Source organism: Aulostomus chinensis, chromosome 18, assembly GCF_037954235.1.
Source record: "Aulostomus chinensis isolate RoL2024-O1b breed Wild chromosome 18, RoL_Achi_v1.0, whole genome shotgun sequence".
Taxonomy (NCBI): Eukaryota; Metazoa; Chordata; class Actinopteri; order Syngnathiformes; family Aulostomidae; genus Aulostomus; species Aulostomus chinensis.
This window is the reverse complement of record NC_141337.1, coordinates 7,756,576-7,779,827: the sequence shown is the minus strand read 5'-3', so window position 1 is coordinate 7,779,827 and position 23,252 is coordinate 7,756,576. Positions and strand designations below refer to the sequence as shown.

At 41.8% G+C, this 23,252-nt stretch overlaps 1 protein-coding gene across 2 annotated transcripts in view; it reads right to left on the bottom strand.

Annotated features, from left to right (window-relative positions):
- The window catches only part of stat5a (signal transducer and activator of transcription 5a), a 60,846-nt gene that overhangs the window by 3,302 nt on the left and 34,292 nt on the right, over window positions 1-23,252 (bottom strand). The window contains exons 2-17 of one of the 2 annotated variants that reach the window (XM_086185801.1): window positions 16,130-16,267; window positions 15,718-15,874; window positions 13,713-13,802; window positions 10,615-10,789; window positions 10,218-10,348; window positions 9,861-10,012; window positions 9,264-9,419; window positions 7,562-7,741; window positions 5,982-6,069; window positions 5,231-5,353; window positions 5,050-5,142; window positions 2,836-3,042; window positions 1,974-2,068; window positions 1,545-1,687; window positions 201-356; window positions 14-65 (exon numbers count right to left, since the gene is read on the bottom strand). In XM_086185801.1, coding sequence (XP_086041927.1) covers window positions 14-65; window positions 201-356; window positions 1,545-1,687; window positions 1,974-2,068; window positions 2,836-3,042; window positions 5,050-5,142; window positions 5,231-5,353; window positions 5,982-6,069; window positions 7,562-7,741; window positions 9,264-9,419; window positions 9,861-10,012; window positions 10,218-10,348; window positions 10,615-10,789; window positions 13,713-13,802; window positions 15,718-15,874; window positions 16,130-16,257 — 2,126 coding nt within the window. In that variant the 5' untranslated portion in view covers window positions 16,258-16,267. The remainder of the gene's footprint in view (window positions 1-13; window positions 66-200; window positions 357-1,544; window positions 1,688-1,973; window positions 2,069-2,835; window positions 3,043-5,049; window positions 5,143-5,230; window positions 5,354-5,981; window positions 6,070-7,561; window positions 7,742-9,263; window positions 9,420-9,860; window positions 10,013-10,217; window positions 10,349-10,614; window positions 10,790-13,712; window positions 13,803-15,717; window positions 15,875-16,129; window positions 16,268-23,252) is intronic. The other variant, XM_086185802.1, reaches the window with a different exon arrangement.

Sequence of the window (23,252 nt, the reverse complement as noted above, 5' to 3'; positions counted from 1 at the left end):
GTTGGATACGTACTCAGGCACCACTTGTTTGATCTGCGGCTTCACGTAGCCATCCACCGCTTTAGCTTTAAAACAAACAAGCACAGCACAAAAGAATCATGGATCAACAACGGAGACATCTGTTCCCTGGGCAGGATAAGCAGCTGTGATATGAAGCTCTGAAATAAACAGTAGCCTGTAAAAGCAAGGAGGTTGCTTACAGAGTGGTGGGGTGTAATATTTGGAGAAAACGTCATCCTTGGGCCTGTCAGGGTAGAGGAACAGGAGGTGATTGAGATCGCTGATGCGGTCAGCCAGAGAACGAATGGAAAAGTCTTTGGTTGTGTAGGGCATGAGGTTCCAGACCATTCTCTCCCCTGGAGAAACACACAACCACAACATCATCAATATTATTGTATTCTGTGTTTCCCCACAACATTTTCAATTTCACAGAGAACAGGTATCAGGTCTAAAGTTACCTGAATACTAACTAACCTACATGGCAAAGTGGAGAGGTGAGTGAACAAAAAGCCGGTCACACAATAGTTTCATTTCAATCTGTCTTTTTTTGTGTGTATTTTGAATCTGCATGAAGAAAAATGGAGTGGAAAAGCAGAAAATTTGAAATATCGCTTGATAAGGAATTTGAGTCGCTATCCTTTGTTTTACCTCTCTTGTATCTCATCCTTCGAATTCATCAATATGATTAATCCCTGGTCTGACCCCAGGGCCTTGACCTGGGTCGGAAGTGAACCTGTGGTGTCTTTTCATCATCGTAAATTCATAGTTAGAACACTTACTGTTCGCGAAGCTGACACTCGCGGCGCCAGCGTCGTCTCGATGCGTAGCTGTGTTTAGACTACGTGAAGGTCACATCTGTGCAGAATGTTCTCATTCTGTATTACTGGGAGTGCCCGACATGATAAGTATGACTGTTTACCAGGGGTCAGACACAGATGTTCAGGAGGAGCTGACTCAACCTCATCCCACAGCGAACCTTGTACATCTGACATGGACGTCCAGTAAAGCGGTCCTGTGTAAGCCGTCTCTGAGTCTCCAGCCTGTTTCTTGTGTCTGACGAATTCCTTCACCACACAAAATTCCTCCACATCGCGCAGAGTAAGTGCACTTTATTGTGGAGTTCTTCTTTTGCGAATGACTTTTGATGCTGACAATTAATGCACTTTAATGACATGGAGTGAATAAAACAGTCTTCAGCTGTGAAGAGAACGAAAGTCAGCGCTCGTCCCGACTCCAAGTCCGAACATTTGCATAAATAGTCCCTACACTGGATTTTAGATTATTGAGGGAAAAAATAAGATCTGTGGCTAACAAAAATGAATGAATGAATGAATGGAAGCTGGGCCATTGCTCACACTGGAGCAGTTCCAGAAAGGACCATTGCTCACTTTTACTAAAAAAAAAGTTAAGAAAATGGTGTTCAGGTTGAAAAACAAAACAAAACCTGAAGTTCCTCTTCAAGCTCATATTGACCATAGAAATGTTTGGGCTCATCAATATTTTGCTGATTGAAATGAGTAAGAGAATGAATTTCCATATCATACCTGCTTTGTTGGGATTTTCTGCCACCCATGCAATTGTAATTCCTCCAATCTCAGAGTCACTAAAGCGCAGGAGAAAGGTACCGTTGGGTTTGGACATCAGCATATCCTGAGCCTGCTGCTTGTTAACAAATCCTAAAATGGCCCTGAGAAGACAAGGGAGAAACACTGAACTGTGATGTGTTTTCTCTCACCACTCTCCTCCATTTCAGCCCTAGTTTACTTGAGGCAGCAGATCAGGTCTTCAGGTTGCCATGGAAAATCATGAAAGAGAACCATCGCCTGACTTATCAAGACTGACAACATTGGAAAGCATTTAGTTTTACAGAACAAGTAGTCTAGCTGTCAAATGAGAAAAAAAGGCGGGTGTTTTTTTTTCCATTTCTTCCTCAACAGTCAGATAAATCTTGAGACTATCTAGAGTTTCCTTACCCATCATTCCAGTGTGGTTTAAGATGCTTTTTTGTGAGTTCCATCACACCATCAAACCACTGCCAAAATGTGAAGTTCCTCCCTGGCAAGCTTTCCTGTCGAGGAAATGGGGTTTTTTTGGAGGAAAAAAAAAAAGTTTTAGAAAAAAACAACACTGCATTAAAACAGACGGGTACATATTTTAAAAGGATTCAAATTCCCTCATGCCCGTGCAGGCCTGTTTATCATGATATATATTTAACCAAATGTGTGTGTACGCTCTGTGCAACCAAGAGGGAAAAAGCTTTGTGTGATACATACATGTGTAGCCAATACACACACTGACTGACACACACACACACACACACACACACACACACAGGTACGCACGCGCTGTGAAGCGACTGAAACTTGATGTTCCTGTAATCTAATGAAACTGATGGTGTGTGCTGAATGTGAGTGCGTTCTCAGCCATTGCCAGCTGCTTTGAGCCAGAAAATGAGGCCTCCAGCCTTTCACTGTGTGGACAAACAGGCCCATTAAGAGGAAGACCAGGCTACCAATGAGGTTTTCTCACTCAACTAGACTGCAGAATAGGGCTGTGGGGACACTGCAAATGGAGCAAGAAATATTTCTATGTATGAATAACCAACAGTAAATCACTCCATGGGGAACAAGCATTCGGCTGAAATGGCATTCAACAACTGGCCAGAGGGGCAATTTAGAAATGCAAAGAAGGAAATTCCGTCTTTAAGAGCGACGTCATAAATTATATATTTACTTGTGATAAGAGGTCATTGTTATGCTCATTATAGCAGCTGTGTGTTGACATTCATAGAGTATAGAGAGACAGAATGACAGGATAACAAGGACACCAACTGACCCTGTTAAACTGTGACCAAGTCATCGTCATGTTGCGGTCGTCTTCGAGGCAGCTGCTGGAACTGCTGAAGGCTTTTTGAGCCAGGAAGACCAGATTCTCGTCAGAAAGGCCTCTGTTGCTCTGCACCTCAGCCTTGTACTTCATGTTGATGGCCTCACACAGCTGAGGCCAAAGCACCTTATCTGGCACAACGAAAGGCACCCGTCCCTGTTGACACAAGAGAGACAGCAGGGTGAGCTTCATCAATGCAAGTCAAGCAGCAACAGAAAACTGGAAACTTGTTTTCATCATCAAAACATTGATTTCAGAACAAAACCATTGATTGCAAGTTCATTTAAAGGGCAAAGTGTAAAAACAAAAACGCGTCTTTTCCCGTTGCAACCATAGGTGGCGCTATGACATCTATCTTTTTTGGGTGATTGGTTGTTCTTTGGCCAATACAACACACCTTCATCATGTTTAGTGAGATCTGTCATAGATTTTTTTTGCGTAATCCAGCTATAAAACACACACACACACACACACACACACACACACACACACACACACACACACACACAAATACCACCAAAAATATGACCTCCTTGGCAGAGGTAGTAAATATGTGGTTTTGCAAAGCCAGGTGTTGCTTGAAAATCCAATAACTTAATCCTGTTAGCCAATGAGAGCTACATAACAGAAGAGGAGGTTCTGGAAAACTGAAGAACATTTGTTGTTAATTAGGGATGTAGTTTCCCCACCTGATTTTATCTTGCAATGGCACCACTGCTGCATCCTGAACTTAGCTCCGCCTACAATAATTAGGACTAGCTCACAGAAACACGAATGAACCAGATCTTCCTCTTCTTACTACAACAGCAGAGTGATACCAGGCTGAGCCAGATGTCTCTCATGTGTTTCACAGCCCGATGAAAAGAAAGCTTCAACTAACTCCATGATTGGTGAGGGAGGAGGTTGAGAAACCCTCTGAATGTTATGAGTGATGTGGACTAGGAGGTCAGATGAGGACAAAATCTCTCGGAGGTGAACGCTGTCTCTTAACCGCATATTCTTGATTGGGTATGGCACCCAAGACAGAGGCTGGCATTGAAGTATTCTGGCCCTTGTAATGTTTGGATGAACAACCCCCACCATGTTTGAAGACTGGTTAATTTCCTCAAAGTTGGAATGGGGCCCGTGATGAGTGCATACAGCGATTGTTGCTCCAGTAGGAGGTGAAAGACTTAAAAAAAAAAAAGAAAAAAAAAAGATTTTACTGCCAGTTTCCCTTCACGGAATGTCAAGGGGCCAATGTGGCAAATAATCCGCATATTACTTGGATGTGTTGACAGAACAACTGGCAACAACTCCGTTAGCTTCCTGACAGATGTGTCAGCCACAGTGGATCATCTTTGCCATTCTTGTTGTTTATTCTACTCCTGCCTAGCAGCGGTTTTGGGGCTATTTCTTAAGTTTTGGTTGGCCGAAATACTCAAGGTTTGATTAGCTTCCCTGGGCTCAACATTACCACACATTTCAGTCAGAGTTAAGAGATCGTACCTGCTTTGCTGTGAGAGCTGTAAACAGTGAGAAAAAAATTGAACAAAAAGAGCGAAAATAAAGACAGTCTGAGCTCGATCTGCCTTTAGTGCTTCACTTTCGAATGATTCCGGATATTATGCAGCTACAACATTAAAAACCTAGAGAAACTGCAACATTAACTGGAATTTCATCCATCTCTCCATCCATCCATTTTCTACCACTTATCCTGTTAAGGGTGGTGGTGGGGGGGGGGGGGGGGGTGGAGCCTATCCCAGCAGCCTTCTGGTGAGAGGCGGGGTTCACCCTGGACGGGTCGCCAGTCAATTGCAGGACCAACACATAGAGACAGACAACCATTCACACTCACAGCCACACCTACGGTCAATTTAGAGTATCAATCAGCCTCGTCCCCTCTTGATGTCTTTGGACTGTGGGAGGAAGCTGGAGTACCAGAGAGAACCCACACAGGAACAGGGAGAACATGGAGACTCACACAGAAAGATCCTGTACTCCAGCCGGGGCTTGAACCCGGAACCTTCTTGCTGTGAGGCGACAGTGCTGACCACTGCACCACCGTACCTAACTATAATGTCAGAGTTTAGGTAAATGTAAAGTGCTTACCAAAAGAGTTAAAAAGAAAGGTAATCTATCTTTAAATCACATCGGAACACGTACAAACAAACATTTACTTACCGGCTCTGCAAACGCGTTGTCCCACAACACAGTCGCTGTAGCGTTATTGTCTTGGCTACCGTGAACTATTACCACTACAGGAAGTGACAACGTCTGTCCAGAGAGAGGTGAGAATAACAGATCAAAACATTCAGCAACTACTCACTCTTTTCCTCTACCTCACCTGCCCACTTCCTCTTACCTTGACTTGAAAGACAAGCTCATTGCCTCCAACACTAAACTGGGACTCGAACAGGATTGTGAACTTCTCCTCTGTGACAGATTCGGCTCCTCTCCTGTCCGATCGCTTAATCCTCTTCAAAGACTACGTGAGAGGTGACATGGGAGAATGAGGGGACTGTTGTACATTTGACATGCTGCTTATGCAACCAGACTGGCAGTTCACTTGTCGTCATACTCTGTAATACATGCATGTATGCTGCACTCTGACTCACATCACAGGGCTGTAAATAATCCAACGACGCCACAGGGAATTGTTGCTAACACTGCATGTGATGTTGCTCGACCGATGCCTCACACTGATCCACACAACCTGTTTTAGAACATAATACCTAATACTGCACGCTAACCCTGGATGCAGCTCTACAACTCAACTTTTAAACAAAGTGTTAACCCTAACCCGGGTAGATACTGTTCCCAGCAACTGCATTCTGAAAGGCAACTTGTGTCTTTGACTGGTTGAGATGTTCTCTAGGTTATTTGAGGTATTTCACTCAGTGTAGTCAATTAGTAATGTGCACTGAGGCAGAGAGATGGAGAACAGGAGGCTAGGTTGAAATATGCAGATGTGCTGAATGCTTAAAGATAATTTTTCAGGCACTCTCTGCAGTGAGAAGGACACAATAGTTTATAGATGGCCACTTAACTTCCTGTCGACTCTGTGAACCAACGCTAAACTCATCTGCTTGTTTTGTCCGTGAGGCTTCACTCACCATGTTCCTGAAGTGAGCACTGAGAGTGCCTGTCGTCTGGTGGTACTCCATCACACAGTTGTTGTTGAGAATCTCTCCACTGCTGTCACTGAGGGAAAGGATCAAGCAGTCAGTCAGTCAGCTGAACTGTTTGTTGCTTGACTACGTGCAACATGATGTCCATTCTCCTTTTCTGCTAGACTGAAAGATGAATGACTATCCTGTCCATCATCTCTGTGGCCAAATGAGGGGAAAAAAAGAAAGAACAGATTAGGTGTCATACAAATTAGTTTAAGGTGCGAGGGATGATATTAGACTTAACAAGCTCGTGCCAGTTCATCAAGTAAGAGGAGGGTCAAGCCCAACCAGACCCATGACTGGACCATGAAGTTATAATAAGTGGACTCTTCACATGCCAAGCGAGAGTCACTGCAGCAGCATGAAGGAGCACGGGTCCACACCTCATCCTCGTGAGGACAGCTGGCTGATTGGATCAGCAGCAATACATATTTTATTCCCACGGCAATTATCGGCGTGACTAATCTTTTCAGCTGTATTCTTAACGTTTTTTGTTCCGTTTTATGAAAGTGGATTTGTTGCCTTTAGTTATCGTAGTAGAGTTAAATATTCAACTGTTTTTGATATTAGTTTATGAACTGGCCTTAGTTAGACACCAGGAAAATCATTTTCATGAATGAAGACTTCATGAGAACATACAAAATTATTGTTTCAAAATTGCAGAACGAATTTGGCAGATATTGTGTGTCACACTTCTCAGGAAATCACTACCACGTTAATACTGGTGACACTTCCAACTTCCTGAGGCCACGTCTTAAACTCATAGCAAAATAAGTTGAGATTAATTATAAAAAAGTTACCTTATGCAGCTTTGAGAGTGAGTTGTTCAATGTTGACCCTTTCAAGGATGAAGATCTTTTGCTTTCTGACAGTCCATTCCCCAAATCAACACAAAAATTAAGATTTTCACCCCAAGCTAGTGCTAACAAATTTAGCATTTCATTTCTTTAGTCCAACAGCAGCCACTTACTGGTCATATGCTGTCCTCTACTGATGTGTGTATATGTAATATGATGCTTATCCAGATCACACACAAATTATAATTATACTTCTTTGTTTTAAGTGGTCACCAATAGAACCGCGAGTTCCCTGGCTGACCAGCAGTCTCGGAAGGTTGCTATTAGCCAGGAAGAATGTGGAATGAGGCTAAATGTGGATTCTGCATCCACTCTATAGATTCCTCTGTGGCATTGTTGGAGTTCCAGCCTCGACTCTGTGGTGAAGTCTGGAAACACACAATGCCAGAGTTCATCCAGGGATCCAGTCGCTGCTGCAGAAAACCTATAGCTCCCTCATCTTAATGGATCCATGGGAGCTCAGAGTAATGTTCCCTCTCAAGGGAGTGGGGATAATGAAGTGTGGATGTATTTCAAATAATATATTCAGCAAAGATTTTCGCTGCAGTACAAGGAAAAAGTTGACATGTTTCCACAAGTGATGTTATCATGTGGCCAGTCAAAACCTTAAAAATAAATATATCAAAACCTGGATTGTCAATCTCGCCTAGAAAAATTAAGACTTACTTTCTTGTGTTCTCGTTCTTCAAGAGGGCCTTGGCTTGTTGTTCACTAATGATGGTGGCCTTGACCTGTGGAGGGTTCATGTGCACGTTTAACTTCCCCCCGACTAGGAGGCGCACTGTGGCTGCAAACTTGGTCTGGGTCTTCAGAACCTGTGGTGGCTGTTTCTCGATGATGAAGGTGCTGTGGAGGCAAAAGCAGAGTTAGACTGAATGACACAACATATTTCTTGGAGCTTGGAGACTCAGTTTAAGAGTAAATAAATGACAACTGACAACTGTTTTTTGCAACTCCTACATTATTTGTGTGCTTTGCATCTATTATACCAAGACAAATTCCTTGTAATGTGGAAACTGTCCCCAGCAATAAAGCTGATTCTCTTTATTCTTCCCATTTCAGCATCTACTGAATGTAACTAAAATATGTAAAAATAAAAATAAAAAAATAGTAATATCTTCAAGAAACTCTTGAAGTGTCCTTAAGTTTCAACCACTTGTGGAGCATAAAAAAGATCTTCAACCAGGAGGAGCATTCATCACATCAATTGCAGCCATGATGGATTATCTGCATGCATTCCTAAACAACATTTTAAATGAAACCGGTTTCGATAATGGTTGACTTCTAAATAAGGGATGAAAGGCTGCAAAACTAAACACAGGTTGTTCATAGTGCAATTCTAATAATAAAAACAAGACTATAAATGTTTTCATGATGAAAATGCTTTACTAGATTTTTAGTACACACGCGTTCAATTTGCATTCGAGTGAAATGCAAAATATGAGTTTGATTCCAGAGAATATTCCACAAACTGCCTCAGCGGACTTGAGAACAACCAACATGTTTAACAAGACCCTCTTACATTATTATTCTGCTCTTAAGACGCACTGCCGTCTAATTTTCATGTTTGTGAATGATGCGTCATGTTAAGAGCCTGCCGGCAATCTGGATCGCAACTAGACTGAGTCAGGATGAGAAAACAGCCCACTTCATGTACCAGCCATTCTGGGCTTCTGGGGAATTGAGGAGCTTTCGAGGAGACCAAACTTGTGTTTATCTTGTGCATGATAACTGCAGGATTGTCCGTGCCTAGTCAGAAATCACAGCAACAGTGACTTGACTTCTCAATGTATGATTGGCTCCAGCAGGATGAAAGTGGGAGTGGTCTGTCAAATTTTTTTTTTAAGACTTCCTGTTCAGCGATGCTGAATGGCAAATGCAGATGTGCCTCTGGGACCAAAGAAGATGTACCTAAACGAGTTCAGCACTGGAATTTCAACTTGAAATGTTAAATGAAGTGATATACGGTTACATTTGTTGGTTACACTGTTGAATTCTTTAACCCTCAACACAACCATCCTCTTCTGGATTTAGATCAACCAAACCTTAAATGTAGTCACATAACTTTTAGCAGACTTAAACGCTGGTGGACATTTGCCAAAGGAACTCTTCAATCACGTGCCGTAGCCTAACTCACGTGAATTCAATCATTAGTAAACTAGTACCTGGGTAATTTAATTTTAGTAATAGATAAAATATTGTTTATTCTGTAGACCACCAACATCAATGAGTCAATGGAAGTAAGACTTGCTCGCAAAGGGACAACACAGACTGCCGCACAGCAGGGGTTCTCAACCAACAGATCTACTACTTCCAAAGAGCTTTTCAGTACTGGAGTTGTTAGAAGATGAACCTCATGAGAACACACCTGGTGACCAAAGCGGAGATGATATCTGTGATGGTACTGTTGAGCTCATTGAGGAGTTCTTCGATGGGGCCGGGGATGGGCAGCTGTTGTCTCAGGTGCTCAGCCCTCCGAATCTGCTGCCTGTTCTGCCAGATAGTTTCTGCCAGCTTCTCACACCTTACACACACACACACACACACACACACACACACACACACACACACACACACACACACACACACACACACACACACACACACACAAGGGTACAAACATGAGAGGTAAAAAACAAAGTACATCCCAGCAAAGACATCCTCAGGGCTTTTGGATTTTTTTCATTGCTTGTCCATTTTTGAAAGCAGACAACTTTAGATTTCTGATTTGCTATCAACACAAAAATGGTATCGGCGAGTGTTTCTGCTCCAAATGAAAACTGAAAATAAGAGAACTGAAACAAGACATGTCGACCTGGTCCACAGACGTCTCTCTTGTTAGGAGCCAATAAACACTGGAAATAAACCCAGCAGTAGTCAATTGCAAGCTTGTAAACCTATGACCTCGGGTTTGTGAGGGAGCGTACTGGCTGTGATCTTGGTGGGAGGTGGAGGGAGAACTCACCAGGACTGCAGGACGTCTAGGCCTCCCTCTGGCGGGCCCCCGTTGCCTGCCAGCTGTTGCCGTCTCTTCCAATGGATCAGCTCATCATCCAGAATGATGGTCTGTTGCTTCCTCAACAGCTGCAGTGTTTTCTGGTGTTTCTCTGCTAAGTCCTGGACACAACATTGCAGAACATTTTTTATTGTTCCTCTGAGAGAAACAAGCAGAAAAGAGTTCCACTCACTTAGGTCATTATTTCACAGTATTTCACTTTATCAAGTACTAGCTTTCGCTGAGGAAAGTTTATACACAGACAGATATATATACACATAAAAATGTGAGCAAACCAGATGTTCTTTCTTAGAGTTCTTGTCCTACCAGTCTGTATTTCTGTAGTGTGTTGGCTTCTCTGGTCAGCCATGCCTCCACCGTGGCTCTCTTGTTGATAAGTGCGGGCTCTCGTAGTTGTCGGTCAGCAGGGGGCAGTGTGGCCAGGCTGGTTAGCTGAGCTATAGTGAGGGATTGGTGCCATAAGAGAAGAAACTCTTCGGATGTCATTTGTTGTTGTTGTTGTTGTTGTTGTTTTTTCTTAACGATAAATATATGTAGCGTTTGCTGGGTTCAAATTTCATGGCTCAGTATTTCAATCATATATCACTTTCTATATTTCAAATTTATCAGACAAATCCTTTTAATACCATAACTGCTTCTTCCAGCTGGGAGTCAAGAACAACAACAACAACAGCAGCAGCAGCAGCAGGTGGTCTTGTCTCACCCTGGATACGGAGGCTCTCCTGGTACTGGATGATGAAGTACTCCTGGTTGTGCTGGAGCTTGCGCAGGTCGTTCTCAGTGTCCTGGGTCAGCAGGCGAAGCTCCTCAAAAGCCTGGTTGATCTGTTGGTATTTCTGAGACATGCTGTCCATCATCCCGCCCACTGGAGAGTTTGACTGTTGATTACAAAAGGAGATTGAGAGAATGTGGGTTAGGGAACAGTAATTGGAATTTTCCATTGATAGTGCAAGGCCAGGATGTTGTCTGACACTGCATTATTTATGACAGTTGTTAAGGTTGCAAGAGGCCTGTATCCTGAAGCAACATATCCAGAATATCTTGATGTGTGTGGGTAAACAGAGTCAACTTGTTAATTAAAACAATTTTTTTCCCCACAGTGTGCAAGTGTGTTACTATAAAAGAGTGTTGTTGACCGATCACGAACATGGAGAAGTTTCCCTCAATAAGAAAAGTAATCCTTAAATACAAGGAATAGAAATCCATAACACAGGCTACAAGCAACACAGTCACTGCAGCCAAAACCAAAACTGAAAGCTGGCAAAAAAAAACTGCGGATTGTGTGGATTTGTAATTTCATAGACTAATAAATATGACTGCATCATCATTAAGACACAACTAGATCTGACTAATCACAATTGTGTATTCCATTAAATGAATGGATTGCGAAGATGTATTCTTGTGTGTAAATCAGTGTAGGTGTCACTCCTTCATTGGTAACCCCGGCAGTGCTAAACGGTCTTTAGGTCAAGCGAGGAATAAATCTAAATACATAACTAAAAACCAGAAAATATATTCGCGTCAAAATTTTATGAAGTCAAAAAGGATCCATTCCAAGAGGACTGACTGGTCAGTAGGTGCTTTTATAAGTAGTGATCTGTTACATCTGGAGCAGGAGAGATCAGCAGTACAGTCTGACTGATATTTATCTCTTTGGCCTATCATAGATGTATATTTACCCGTTTCAACACAAGTCCTGACTGATTAGTTGGCTGATTAGTTGGCTGATATTTGTCTATTTCAAGCATATTGGTATTGGCTAGGGTCCATTAATTGGCTGATGTGCACAGATGTGATTTGGGACGAATTATAATTTATTATTAAATAGTAAAATGTTCTGCCTTCATCAAGTCCAAGAACAGATTTCGAGAATTTTTTGAAGAATATATAAATAAAGAATATTGACAATTAATCAATTTCCAGAATTTTTGTAATCCGTAATGTTGGCATCAGCCCCATCCATCCATTGTCTTCTGCTCATTCCTGTTAAGGGTTGCGGGGGGGGGGGGGGGGGGGCTGGAGCCTATCCCAGCGGCTACAGGTGAGAGGCGGGGTTCACCCTGGACAGGTTGCCAGTCCATCACAGGGCCAACACATAGAGACGACAACCATTCACACTACGGTCAATTTAAAGTATCCAATTAGCCCAGTCCCCAATTGCATGTCTTTGAACGGTGGGAAGAAGCCGGAGTACCAGCGAGAACCCACGCACGCGTGGGAGAACATGCAGACTCCACACAAAAAGATCCCATGCCCGAGCCGGGACTTGAACCCAGATCCTTCTTGCTGTGAGGCAACAGCCCTAACCACTGCACCACCATGCTGGCTGGCATCAGCCCCAAAAATTCCAAATCGGTTTGGCTCTATAGTTTTTATTATCGAGTATCATATTAAAAAACCTCTATCGGTCAAGTCCTATTCTGCAGGAAAGTTTACCATGGTGATGAAATGTGAACCACCTTCGTGACACTAAAAATCTGCTGAACCTGAAGTTACCTCACTGACCCTCAAATCCCGCCCCATGTTCCAGGCCCCCAGTCAATACACAAGAGATTGAGAGGAGATACAAAAAGCAAGCTGGACATGATACGCTGACCCCCGTGTGAGCCAGTTGGGCTTTTTTACTATAAAAATCCCCAGTGACCAAAAACCTGATGGGACCAGTGCAGATAGAGAAGGAGGAAATGCATTTGCTTATCTTACTTAGGCAGACTGCATGGTCAGTTAAAGCTCTGAAGGAGAGCGCCCCAAGGTTCAGACTAAACAGGGAGGAATTCAATCAGGCCACATGTACATTCTGCTAATAGAAAAGGCATGTTTTGACTGGAAATCAATTCACACCAGGAGTTGCTGAGAGTCAGATATTTTACGCACTGCTGGCTTTATGGTTTTATAACACCCTGCTTGCTATAAATTATGAAATATTTGACTTCCATTTTAGGCTGTTGCAGGGCTTTTAAAAAGACATTTCACAGCGTTATTGGTTGGTGCAGGTCTTTGTAGGTATCACATTTCTAATAATGCAGGGGAATGTGAAGACCTTGGGAGGATATGTTGAACAAATATGCAGTAGTTGCCCACTTGTTATACTTACACTACAAAAAACAGTCTTAGCAAGATCTGTTTAATTTTTAGTAAAAAAAATATATCTTGTAATATTTATTAGAATCACTTAAAAAAAAGCTTTTCAGTACAACGCAGGGTCTCGCGGTCAAGATAATATATCAAGAAAGCCTCACAAGTAAGCTTATAGATTGGCTCTTCAAACCCCCTGTTGAGAATATTTGAGCTCATGAGTAAAATATTCTCCCCAGTGCAATAAGCAAAATGTACTTGTAAAGATTTCTTAAGGCTTTGGTTTTGTTGCGTGCAAATGAGAAGCTAGTGAAGGACTTGTTGCAGTTGCTGTGGCCAATAGCATCAGCCTTCAATGTGTGACGCCCCTGGCAATGACTGACTAATGCCAAAAGAGCTTGCACCAGTCACAGCATCCATACAGCTGAAATATTGAACGATCGGACCAAGCATCGCAACTGAAAGGTTTAAAAATAGGATTTTCCATTTCAGCTCAGAATCTGGATTATAAAAGGTGTAATGACTTTTTTTTTTTTTTTACAAGAAATTTGACAGGCGGTGTTTTCTGCAGTGTAACTAAAATCAGAGTCGTTCTCCCTCATGCAGTTGAGAGTCTCCTCTGTTACCAGGCATAGCACAAGTCATGAGAAGAATAACGTATCCAGAACCCACAAGTGTTTGTCCAGGAAAGACAATTTCAGAGCCCACACATGCCCCCTTACTTACATTGGTGGCCTCTCGGACGAGCCTCTGCTCCGTGTAGAGGATGTGCTTGATGCATCGGACCAGCTCCAGAGGACATCGGTCATACGTGCTCTGAAAGACAAGGAGCACATGTGCCGTGTTAAGGCCTGTTAGCGCCTGACGAGGAGAGCAGACGCCGCACTCAGGACCCGCCAATTTAGTCACATCAAGGAAGCTCACTGTGTTCTGGAGCCAACACCTCGGACACACTAACACCCATTAGACGAACCTAATGACACTCTTCTCTGAAGCACGGAGCACTTCATATACAGACATGACTATATTAATACTTTTCCATTGATGAGAAGTCCTAGCCCCTTTTCCTAGTCTCTCTCTCAGTTTAAAAATAAAGGTATTTTTGATGTTACTGCTTTAAGTGGAAGAATTAAACTACAAACAAAACAGAGCACTAAGGGTATCACTGGATAACAGAACACATCCAATCTGTCATTCTCTACACCAATACACTCGAGATCACAAAAGGGAAACAGAGTGGTTGGAATTTGGGACTGCAGTTTTCATTTTGTAAAGCTTGTCCCCTTCACCCAGTTTCACTGCCTGGCTTCAGGGAGGGGAAAAAAACAAACAGAAGAATGGATCTGTGAGCAGGGAGCTTGATCATAAATAGCAGCACTGGCTAGCTACCAAGGCTCTCACTTGGGCTGTTCTCGTGTTTTCCTCATGGTGGATACAACCTGTTCTAAAACATTTTGTGCTCTTTCTGGGAAGCACAGCAAGGGAAGTGTCTGGGCTGGTGAGTTGTACCTTCCAACTACTTGCTTCTCACCGTGTCAAAACAAAACAGGTAAAATGTGTCACTCTGGGTCTTAGGATTTGATTTCCATTAACAGGGTAAGGGTTGTTTTTGGCTTATGTGATTATATGAACAGTTCTGGCAAAATTAGGCAGATTATTGGGTCTGATATCTAACAGTTTTAGACACTTTTCCCCACATAACACACAAAATAAATACACCAAAATAATGTGCGACTTTGGCTCTGCTCTCTGTTTATAAGTGATTACACATCACAAGCATTAGCTGATCAAAACTGACGGTTACACATTAGCAAAGTAGAAAAGCTCCATTAAGCTGAACAAGGTTCTCAACCTCTAGTTTGGGACCCCCGTGGAGGTCGCACAAGAATGCAGGATCACCAAATGATTGTGTGAGAATAATAAAGCAACAGTTGTAGACCAGAAACCACTTTTACATTCGAACACCTCCAACATGTCAACGTGTTCATGCACTTGATGACTATGAAAGCTATAGGATCAGTTACAAAAACAGTTCTTAAAATTAAGCCTGTGTAACTATAATTCCATTATAGTTATTTCCACGCCCAAAGTACCCATGTTGACAGAGTAATGCTGCAGGTATTCCAATAAATCTAAACAGTAAAGCTAAATGGAATGTATTATTCTGTCTGTGGGCAAAAAAACTGCAGGAAGCAGGTGCAAACAGGGGTCAAGACTCATAAAAGATAAAGAACCGGTGAACTAATGAAGCGATGTGAGTTAGAAGAGGAATCAGATATTGCCAAAGCTGCAAATTTTCCACTCCTCCATGCTGAAGATGCAAGAAGAGTGCCAGCTCATGAACTATGATGATGGCAGGTATGGCCAATCACTGTTATAACCCATAATAGCTGTGAACTAATACGAAAGCTAATGTTGCGTCTTGTAGCTCTAACTTAAATATTCACTTGAAGCAAAGACCTCTTGTGATTAAACAAATGCACAAAAGTATCAAATTACTTTTTCTGCAATGTGTATCGGCTCCAAATGTCAGTTTTTTCATTTAATAAATATCAATATTGGTAGTGGCGTTGAAAAAACATCAGTAGAAACCCTGAATAGCACGCAAACATGGTTCAGTTACTTCAGCTAAAGTAAGCATCAGAAGTCAGTTGAAAGATGAATGTCAATCATGTCTGAAAACACAGAGTGCTTGCAAAACATCTCTGACTTGGGAGGTGTACGTTCATACCTTGAGCTGGCTGGCATAGTGTCCCAGTTTGATTTTCAGCAGGAAGCCGTCTTCTCCCACCTGGTGCTCAGCCTTGTTCTGCAGCTCCTGTATCAGACTGTCCAGCAGGCGTTTGGCCTTGAACTCCTCCTGTGGGTTCTCCAGGTCTATGTTATCCCTATCAACACATATAAGCACAGGAGTTCAGCAAATACATAGACATGTGTGTAAATACACAAACACTGTTAAAAGAAATCTGTTAAAAGAAATGACCTGCTGAGAACTACAACCAAAAAATGGGGACAAGATGCAGGAATTCAAGCATAGATGTTGGCATAACTGTACACACACACACACACACACACACACACACACACACACACACACACACACACACACACACACACACACACACACACACACACACACTCACCAGAGTTGCCCCTCTATCCACTGGGACAGATAATGTCGCACCTCGATGGGGAAGTGCTGACCATACAGAGACTGCATCTGGTGGAGAGCATCTCCCTGGAGCTGCTGGGCCTGGATCCACACAGCCATCTTCAACACCCTGACAGAGAATTTAGGAACCAATTAAATGTGCACTGTTAAGAATTTCAGACTATTTGTGTTTTTATTAATTTAAAATGGAGTTTTTATGTCTGCACACAGAACCCAGAATGGAAAAATAAAGATTTTTGTGTTTTGTGAGGGCTGTAGTGGTTACTCCGGCCTGTCCTCTTATGTTATATTTGTTTAGTAGTTTATTTAAACTGCTCTCGTTTAAACAAACTAGTAGAGAGTGTTTTAGCTGTGTGCAGAAACTCCAAATTTTTTACAGCTGATCAAATGGAAGCTGGCCAACAACAGAGAGGAGATTCAAATCTTCTAATATGCAGGCAATCTGAGCTGACTGGATGAGCTGGAGAGGAGTCGGAGGCAATTGTCAGGGGGGCAGGAATAGATCTGACAATGAGAGGAAAAGAAGCAACAGGTTTGGCCCTTTATTTATCAACAGATGGCGCCATCCTGCAATGTTGCTTCAGCCCAGATGTTGACATACAGTCTGAGCTGCTGGGCTGATGCTACAGCCAACCTCGTACGAATGAAGTGGTTCTTTATGCCTTCTCCCATTAAACTGGTAACCACTCATGATCAGATTGTTATCGTAGGACTCAAGGTTCTGTAATCCAGCATTTGCTTTATGATCTCGGAATACTTCAGTCACACAGGACTGGACAATTATTTCTGCATATAAGAAATCATTGGTTAACAAACACTTCTTTTCGACATCTACAGGATCATATGTGAACTAGCATGCTTGGAAAGGGAGGGATGAAGCAAGGGGCTACAATATGGAAAGCCACCACTAGATGTCATGAGACCCCACCACCATCACCGGTCTTTCCAAACGAACACAGCTTAATGATAACGCCACAATGTTTTCAAAGTGCGTCTTAAACAATACTGACACATGTTTACATTCTCACCCCTTTCCCACTGGCCGAAAAAGACACTAACATCAGGCATTTGTGAGCAAATTTAAAGATGTAATTGCATTCTATCATGTGTCTAATGACTCAGCAGAGGACACCCATGTTCATCAGTGCCCTGCATCATGGATGGGAAAACCCAGGTGAGTAACGAGCAGTCTGAGCTTCCCAATCACTAACCTTCACGGGGGCAAAGAAAGCTCGTCACTTCTACTGGTAAATTCCTCAACTCGCTTTCATCCCAGCCAGTTTTCGGTTCTTGTAATCGTTTCTATTCTTTACTTTGCCATTAAAAGATCCCTCCTTAACATGTCTCCATTGTGAGGGCAAACGTTTAATCCACATTCTGTGCAGAAATACATTCCATATATCAGATGCAAGCATGAAGCTCCAGCAGTCAGAGCTAATTAAATCAAGCGGCATTCTTCCACATTTCCAGTCTTTTAAAGTACAGAATTCAGTCTTTGTTTTTCCCTGTGCTGAGCTGCAGTGGAGAGACAGAAACAAAAGAGTGACTTTAGAATTAGAGGAGACTGAAACTTTGAATGCTATTAATTTGTCTGAGGCTTCATAATATCGTCAGATAAACTTTGGTTTGTTATTGCCACACAACAAAGGACACTAGAATAAAAAAGAATGACTGTTATGAAGACTATTATAAAGGTTTCACTTGCGTTGAAGCAAATTGAAGGGCGTGGACCTCACGGATGTGTGGAGAAGTTGCTTGACTGCAAATGAAGTCAAACTAATTTTGACTTCCAGGTCATTCACACTGTGCCGCTGGTAAAGCCAGCAAAACATGAGACATCTGCTCATTTAGCCCGAAGCTACAACAGTGACTTAATTTGGCTTTCAAAATGTTTTGGGACCAAACTTCTATGCACCAGCCATCATGTTGGATCCAATGGTGATCATAATTCCTCATTCCATGAAACACAGCAATTATTTCGGCAGACATTTAAATGCAGGAATGTCACATTTTATTGGGGCTGTGCAATAAAAGAGTGAAATATACTGACATATTTTTTTGATATTCCCTAGCAATATCACAATATATCATGATGAAATTGTATCAATATTCAAAATTTCTATTCTAATTTCAGAATACTATACATAATACTTTTGATTTAATTTATCCCTTGACCTAAATATTTATTTTTTTTTTACTACCAAGGCTGTATTTTATTTAACAATGTAAGTTATAACCATATTTATGACGAGGTCCTCACGAATACCCAACCCACGAGGAGAGCCTAAAAATATCGGGAGGTCACTTTAGGCCACACAGTTGTGAAACTTTCACTTTACCTGCTTGGCTTAAAGATTCATGAAACAGGGAAACAACCACAAATATTTAGACATTTTAAAGAAATCCATACTGTGAATGGAATGGAGGAAAGAGGGGAGGGGAGGAGAGGAGAGGAGAGGAGAACAGAGGTGAACTTTCTGATGGGTTACTGAGAGTTGTTTCCAGTCAATACACCCACTCACCCTTCTGAAAAGTGGCAGTCACTGTCAGTAAAAGAGTGAGCAATATGAGTACGAGGGAAGTTTGTGGTAGGCGTGTGTGTGCGCGTGTGTGTGCTTGTGGTGTCAGTGGCTAAGCTTGACTGTGTAAGCAACTGTTTTGTTTGTGATTGATAAAGCAAACCTACAATTAGCTTCAAGTGAGCTATAAAGCAGAACAAGTTGACGTAGCATACATATTTCATCACATCTCTAGTCTATGATTTATCCAATTAATTTCGGCAAAAAACAAACATACATACAAACAAGCAAAACCTCATATTTTGGTTATCTGACATTTTAGCTCAAGTATTGGTCATGATTTAAGATAAGCGCAAATCATACTTGCACACATGTCGTTTCCAAACAAACTGGTGATGTCGTTTCATCTCTGTCGTAGATTACATCACAAAAATGTCATCGTTGCGAAATGATAATGCTAATAATATTACCGTGCTTATCTCATTTCATAACCACTGGAAGCCAGAATTCTAATTTAAAATAGAATTCAGTAAATTTCCCAAGCTCTATTTTGAAATATCTGAACTAAGCTTAGTGAGTTTCCATTATTTCCAACCTTTAATTCCTTTGAAGTTACAGAAGTGAATGAGCAAATGAAACTGAAAATAGCATTTGATAAAAAAAAATTCCCCCAGCTGTAGTTCACAATATCTACAGTGACGTCCATGAAGCTGCTGCAAAACATGGTGGTGTTCTTTTATTTTCCTTATTGTTAACCTTCATTTCCTCTTCTGGTACAGAAGTCAGTCAGTAACTGAATCTTCAGTGCACAAAAAGAAAAGTGTGAAATTGAGGAGAATCTCATGGCGAGAAAAATGACCTTCAGTCATCATTCTGATGTCACCACGAACCAGAATAGTAGGTCAATTAAATGAAATCACCAGACAAATGTGTGTGTGTGTGTGTGTGTGTATCATTGTTGATAGGCACACGACTGTATCTAGGTGAGATGAGCTCAGAAAGATAATTCCACTCCTTATGGTATTTGCATCTGTTGACACTAATCCTGTTGGCTTATGTAAATGCTTCTGCACCCAAATCACTCTGAATGTGTCCTCAGCTTCAACCTTTGACCTTCCAGCTCCAGTTCCTGTATACCCGCTGGAGGTTTCAGACTCACATTCATGCTGCTTCGCACTCACTGTCAAAATGTCTGAACCCTCAAACCCTGGCAGATGGCCTCGGTCAACTGTGTGTGTAAATCACAATAATTAATCTGGTTAGTTGATCTGATGTGACTTGTTACAGTTAGAATAAACGCTTCTTGGTCTGGTTCATTACATAGCAATATCAAACGTGGATTGGACCAGTGTTTGCTTTAAAATATGCCTTAAAACATTACAAAAAAGACCCCGTTAACACGTCAGTACTTCCATCCATCCGTTCTTCCATTTTCTATACCCTTATCCGTTGAGGGTCGCGGGGTTGCTGGAGCTTAACATCAATACTTCATTTCTTTAAGTGTACATTACCTTTCAATGACTCACAATTCAATTTCTTTTAGTCACAAAGATGTTTGGTGTCCCTTTCATGAGTTTGTCCATTTCCAAACTCTCAAAGTCCTCATCCAGTATAATCCACGTCTCATCCAGCCGTAGGCTCAGTAATCCCCTTTGATCAAGCTTAAAATGACAAACTGGGAGACTTCTGGTTCACAGCGACCATGAACGAGCAAGTTTAACTGAATGCGCTGGTTGGTTATGATCTTTATTTGTTATAACTCAACAAATATCAAATTAAAGGGCTTTAAAATTGGGTTTTACCACTTCACCAGTTTCTGATATAATAATAAATTCTATTTTGTTCTGAACTGTTTGCATGTTTGGACATGTTTGCTTTAACCTCACATTAAGCCAGATTCACTTGTTTCTGAAGCGTTCTCGGTCATAAATTGTTTGGTTGTTTTTGCTTTATACATTATTGGTGCTGTTAGAAATTCCACAGGATTGGTGAATTTGAAGGTCCTTGACTTTAAGATTAACAAGTTTGTGTGATCATGACATCTGGCGTAACCAATTATTGTCGCGGCTCTTTTTTCTGGAGTATAGTTTAGGATTGCGGTGAACCTTTAACAGCGTTTCTGAAAGCACTGCAGAGTCAATTAGATACAGTAAAACCAGTGAAGCGTACAGAATGTGGAGTGATCTGCTTTGTCCCTCTGTCATAAAGGCTAAAAGATTTGCATGGAGTTTTAACGGTCAGCACGTCTAAAGATGTTACATTTCTGTTGTCTTCTGATGCACAAATTTGATGTTTTTAAGCACCAGTCGGTAAAGTAAGGATATCTCATCTTCATATTCATGTCTAGCTACTTGATGTTTGATGTGAAACAAACAACCGCCAATACATTCTTCCATACATGTAAAGGCTCCACCATAGCGTACTCAGTGTTACAGCTGTGAAATGGTGGGAAAATGGTTTTGAGTGTCAGGAATGTGTTCACATTCAACTCCATATCCTCAAAATTAAACTTGACTTTAGTTGTGCATAGGGTCCACCCATGTCCCCACACCCTCGCCAAATGTTTAGACTGCTGCGGTGGTCTTGCTGTGTCATTCTGCAGTTACACCACTGAATCAATAGGAGGCACTGAACTTCGATTACCATTGTGCTGACTTTCTTTGTTGGGTGTCAACAGTGGTAATTCAAACTCAGTTTCAGGTTTTGCAAAAATAAAAGTTAAACAAGTTTCATTTACTGAAATAAATTGCCCCAAAGAGCGGTGATCAGAGAAGGAGATGGTAGGAAATGAAGGTGTGGAAATGTGTAGGAGGAAATGTTTGTTTTGAGGTGGCCCGGCTACAGCTGTTGTGGTTTGCATTGATGCGGCACAGAGTTACATTTCAAAGAAGGCGCACGTCAAATCAACGCCATTAGTTACAGTATCCATGACGTACAAATATGCATCAAGCGTGACCTGGCAGCGTTGAATTTAACGAGCGCTGCGGGAAATCGTTCGGTAAAAGCTTGGTTGTAAGGGGCGTTCTTTTATAAGAAAATATTATGCACTTGCGAAGCAGTTAGTATCCTGCACATATCTGTTCCGTGAGGCAATTAGTAGCAAACCTGAGCACATCTGACTGGAGGAGGAGCCTGACAGCAAGGGCAAAATCCTCTGTAACTCCCACTGTGGATGCAAGACTGTCTTTCTGTACCATCCGTTACTACGCACACACACAGCTTGTGGTGGAGGCTTGAAATTGCTGCACAAAGACAATGAGACCAGAAGGTTACTGTTGCCTTCCTGGTTGTTTAACAGCTCTTTGTCTACAGCTTCATTCTCGGCTCCAGCAGGAGAATGAGATGCTCACTTGCAAAGGTTTCGCCAGGGTTAAACTACAACATCCAACTGCCCTGGCATGACCATGACTTCACTCCTCCTCTGTCATTTCCTCTTAAGAAATTCAACAGGAAAACTGAAACTCACATCGCCTCTACAATCATTTTTTTTAATCAAAATTTCACCTTACCTCTTGCCTTCAGCTCTTTGTCACCATGTAACAGCGGGATTTTAAAGAAAAAAGCACCGCAAACCTTAGATAGACAGACAGATGGAGAGAGAGTAAGAGAGAAAGAAGGGGGGTAGAAGGAGGAAGTGAGTCAACTTTGGGTGCTTGTGAGGAAGCTATTTTCACAGGGACGAGATCACTCATAAAAAGCATTAGAGGTTGAGTGAGAGAGCTGAGAAGGTGAAGGGGAAAGAATGGCAGTAGATTTCTCTTTAATCCCCTTGTCTTAAACACACCACCATAGCAACCTACTTTATGAAAATGGTAACATCCAGTCCTAAGGTTGAGAAGCGCCTTTGGATAGAGGGATTTTTAAAGCCGCTGCAATTACAAGATTGTGGTCAAATGACAAGACCCACAGAGATTCAAGTGAAGTGACCTGAAAGCCTTGTTTTTGACTGAATTAAATATTAGTCCCTAAACTATTATAATAAGTAAAGGAAAAAAATGCGGCCTACAGCCACAGCGTTTCTGGGAGTCATTTATGAGTGGCGTCATCTAGAGCTGGTACCTTTGGGTCTTCGTTGGTGATGACTGAATTATTTTCAAACAACTAATGACAAAAAAGGTTTTGGACCATTATACATTTCTGCACTTATGAGTGTCCAGCTGGGAAAATTTTCATGAACAACTCCTCATCCTGGAAAAAGATCTCTGCATTTTTTTGTAACATAAGTTGCAGAGTTGACTTCACATGCAGAAACACGGCAGCCAAAGTCAGTGTTAGTAGCCATGTTAGCAGGTAATGGTTATCAATTAATGTATTGAAAATCATTTTGTGATCACATATAATGTGAATGTATTAACATTAATATTAACTGCTGTCTGTGTAGAGTGAGTTTGATCTGTTAGAAAAGCTTTATTCATTAAACCAGATGGTAAGTCAGTTAAAACAATATTTAATCGTGGAAACAGCGAATGAAGTCTTGTTTAAGGACTCGAGATGCCCTCACGTCACTGCCACATTGCCTCTCCAAAGCTGATGAACTCAGACATAACATGAATTTGAGTCACCATCATTCAGCCA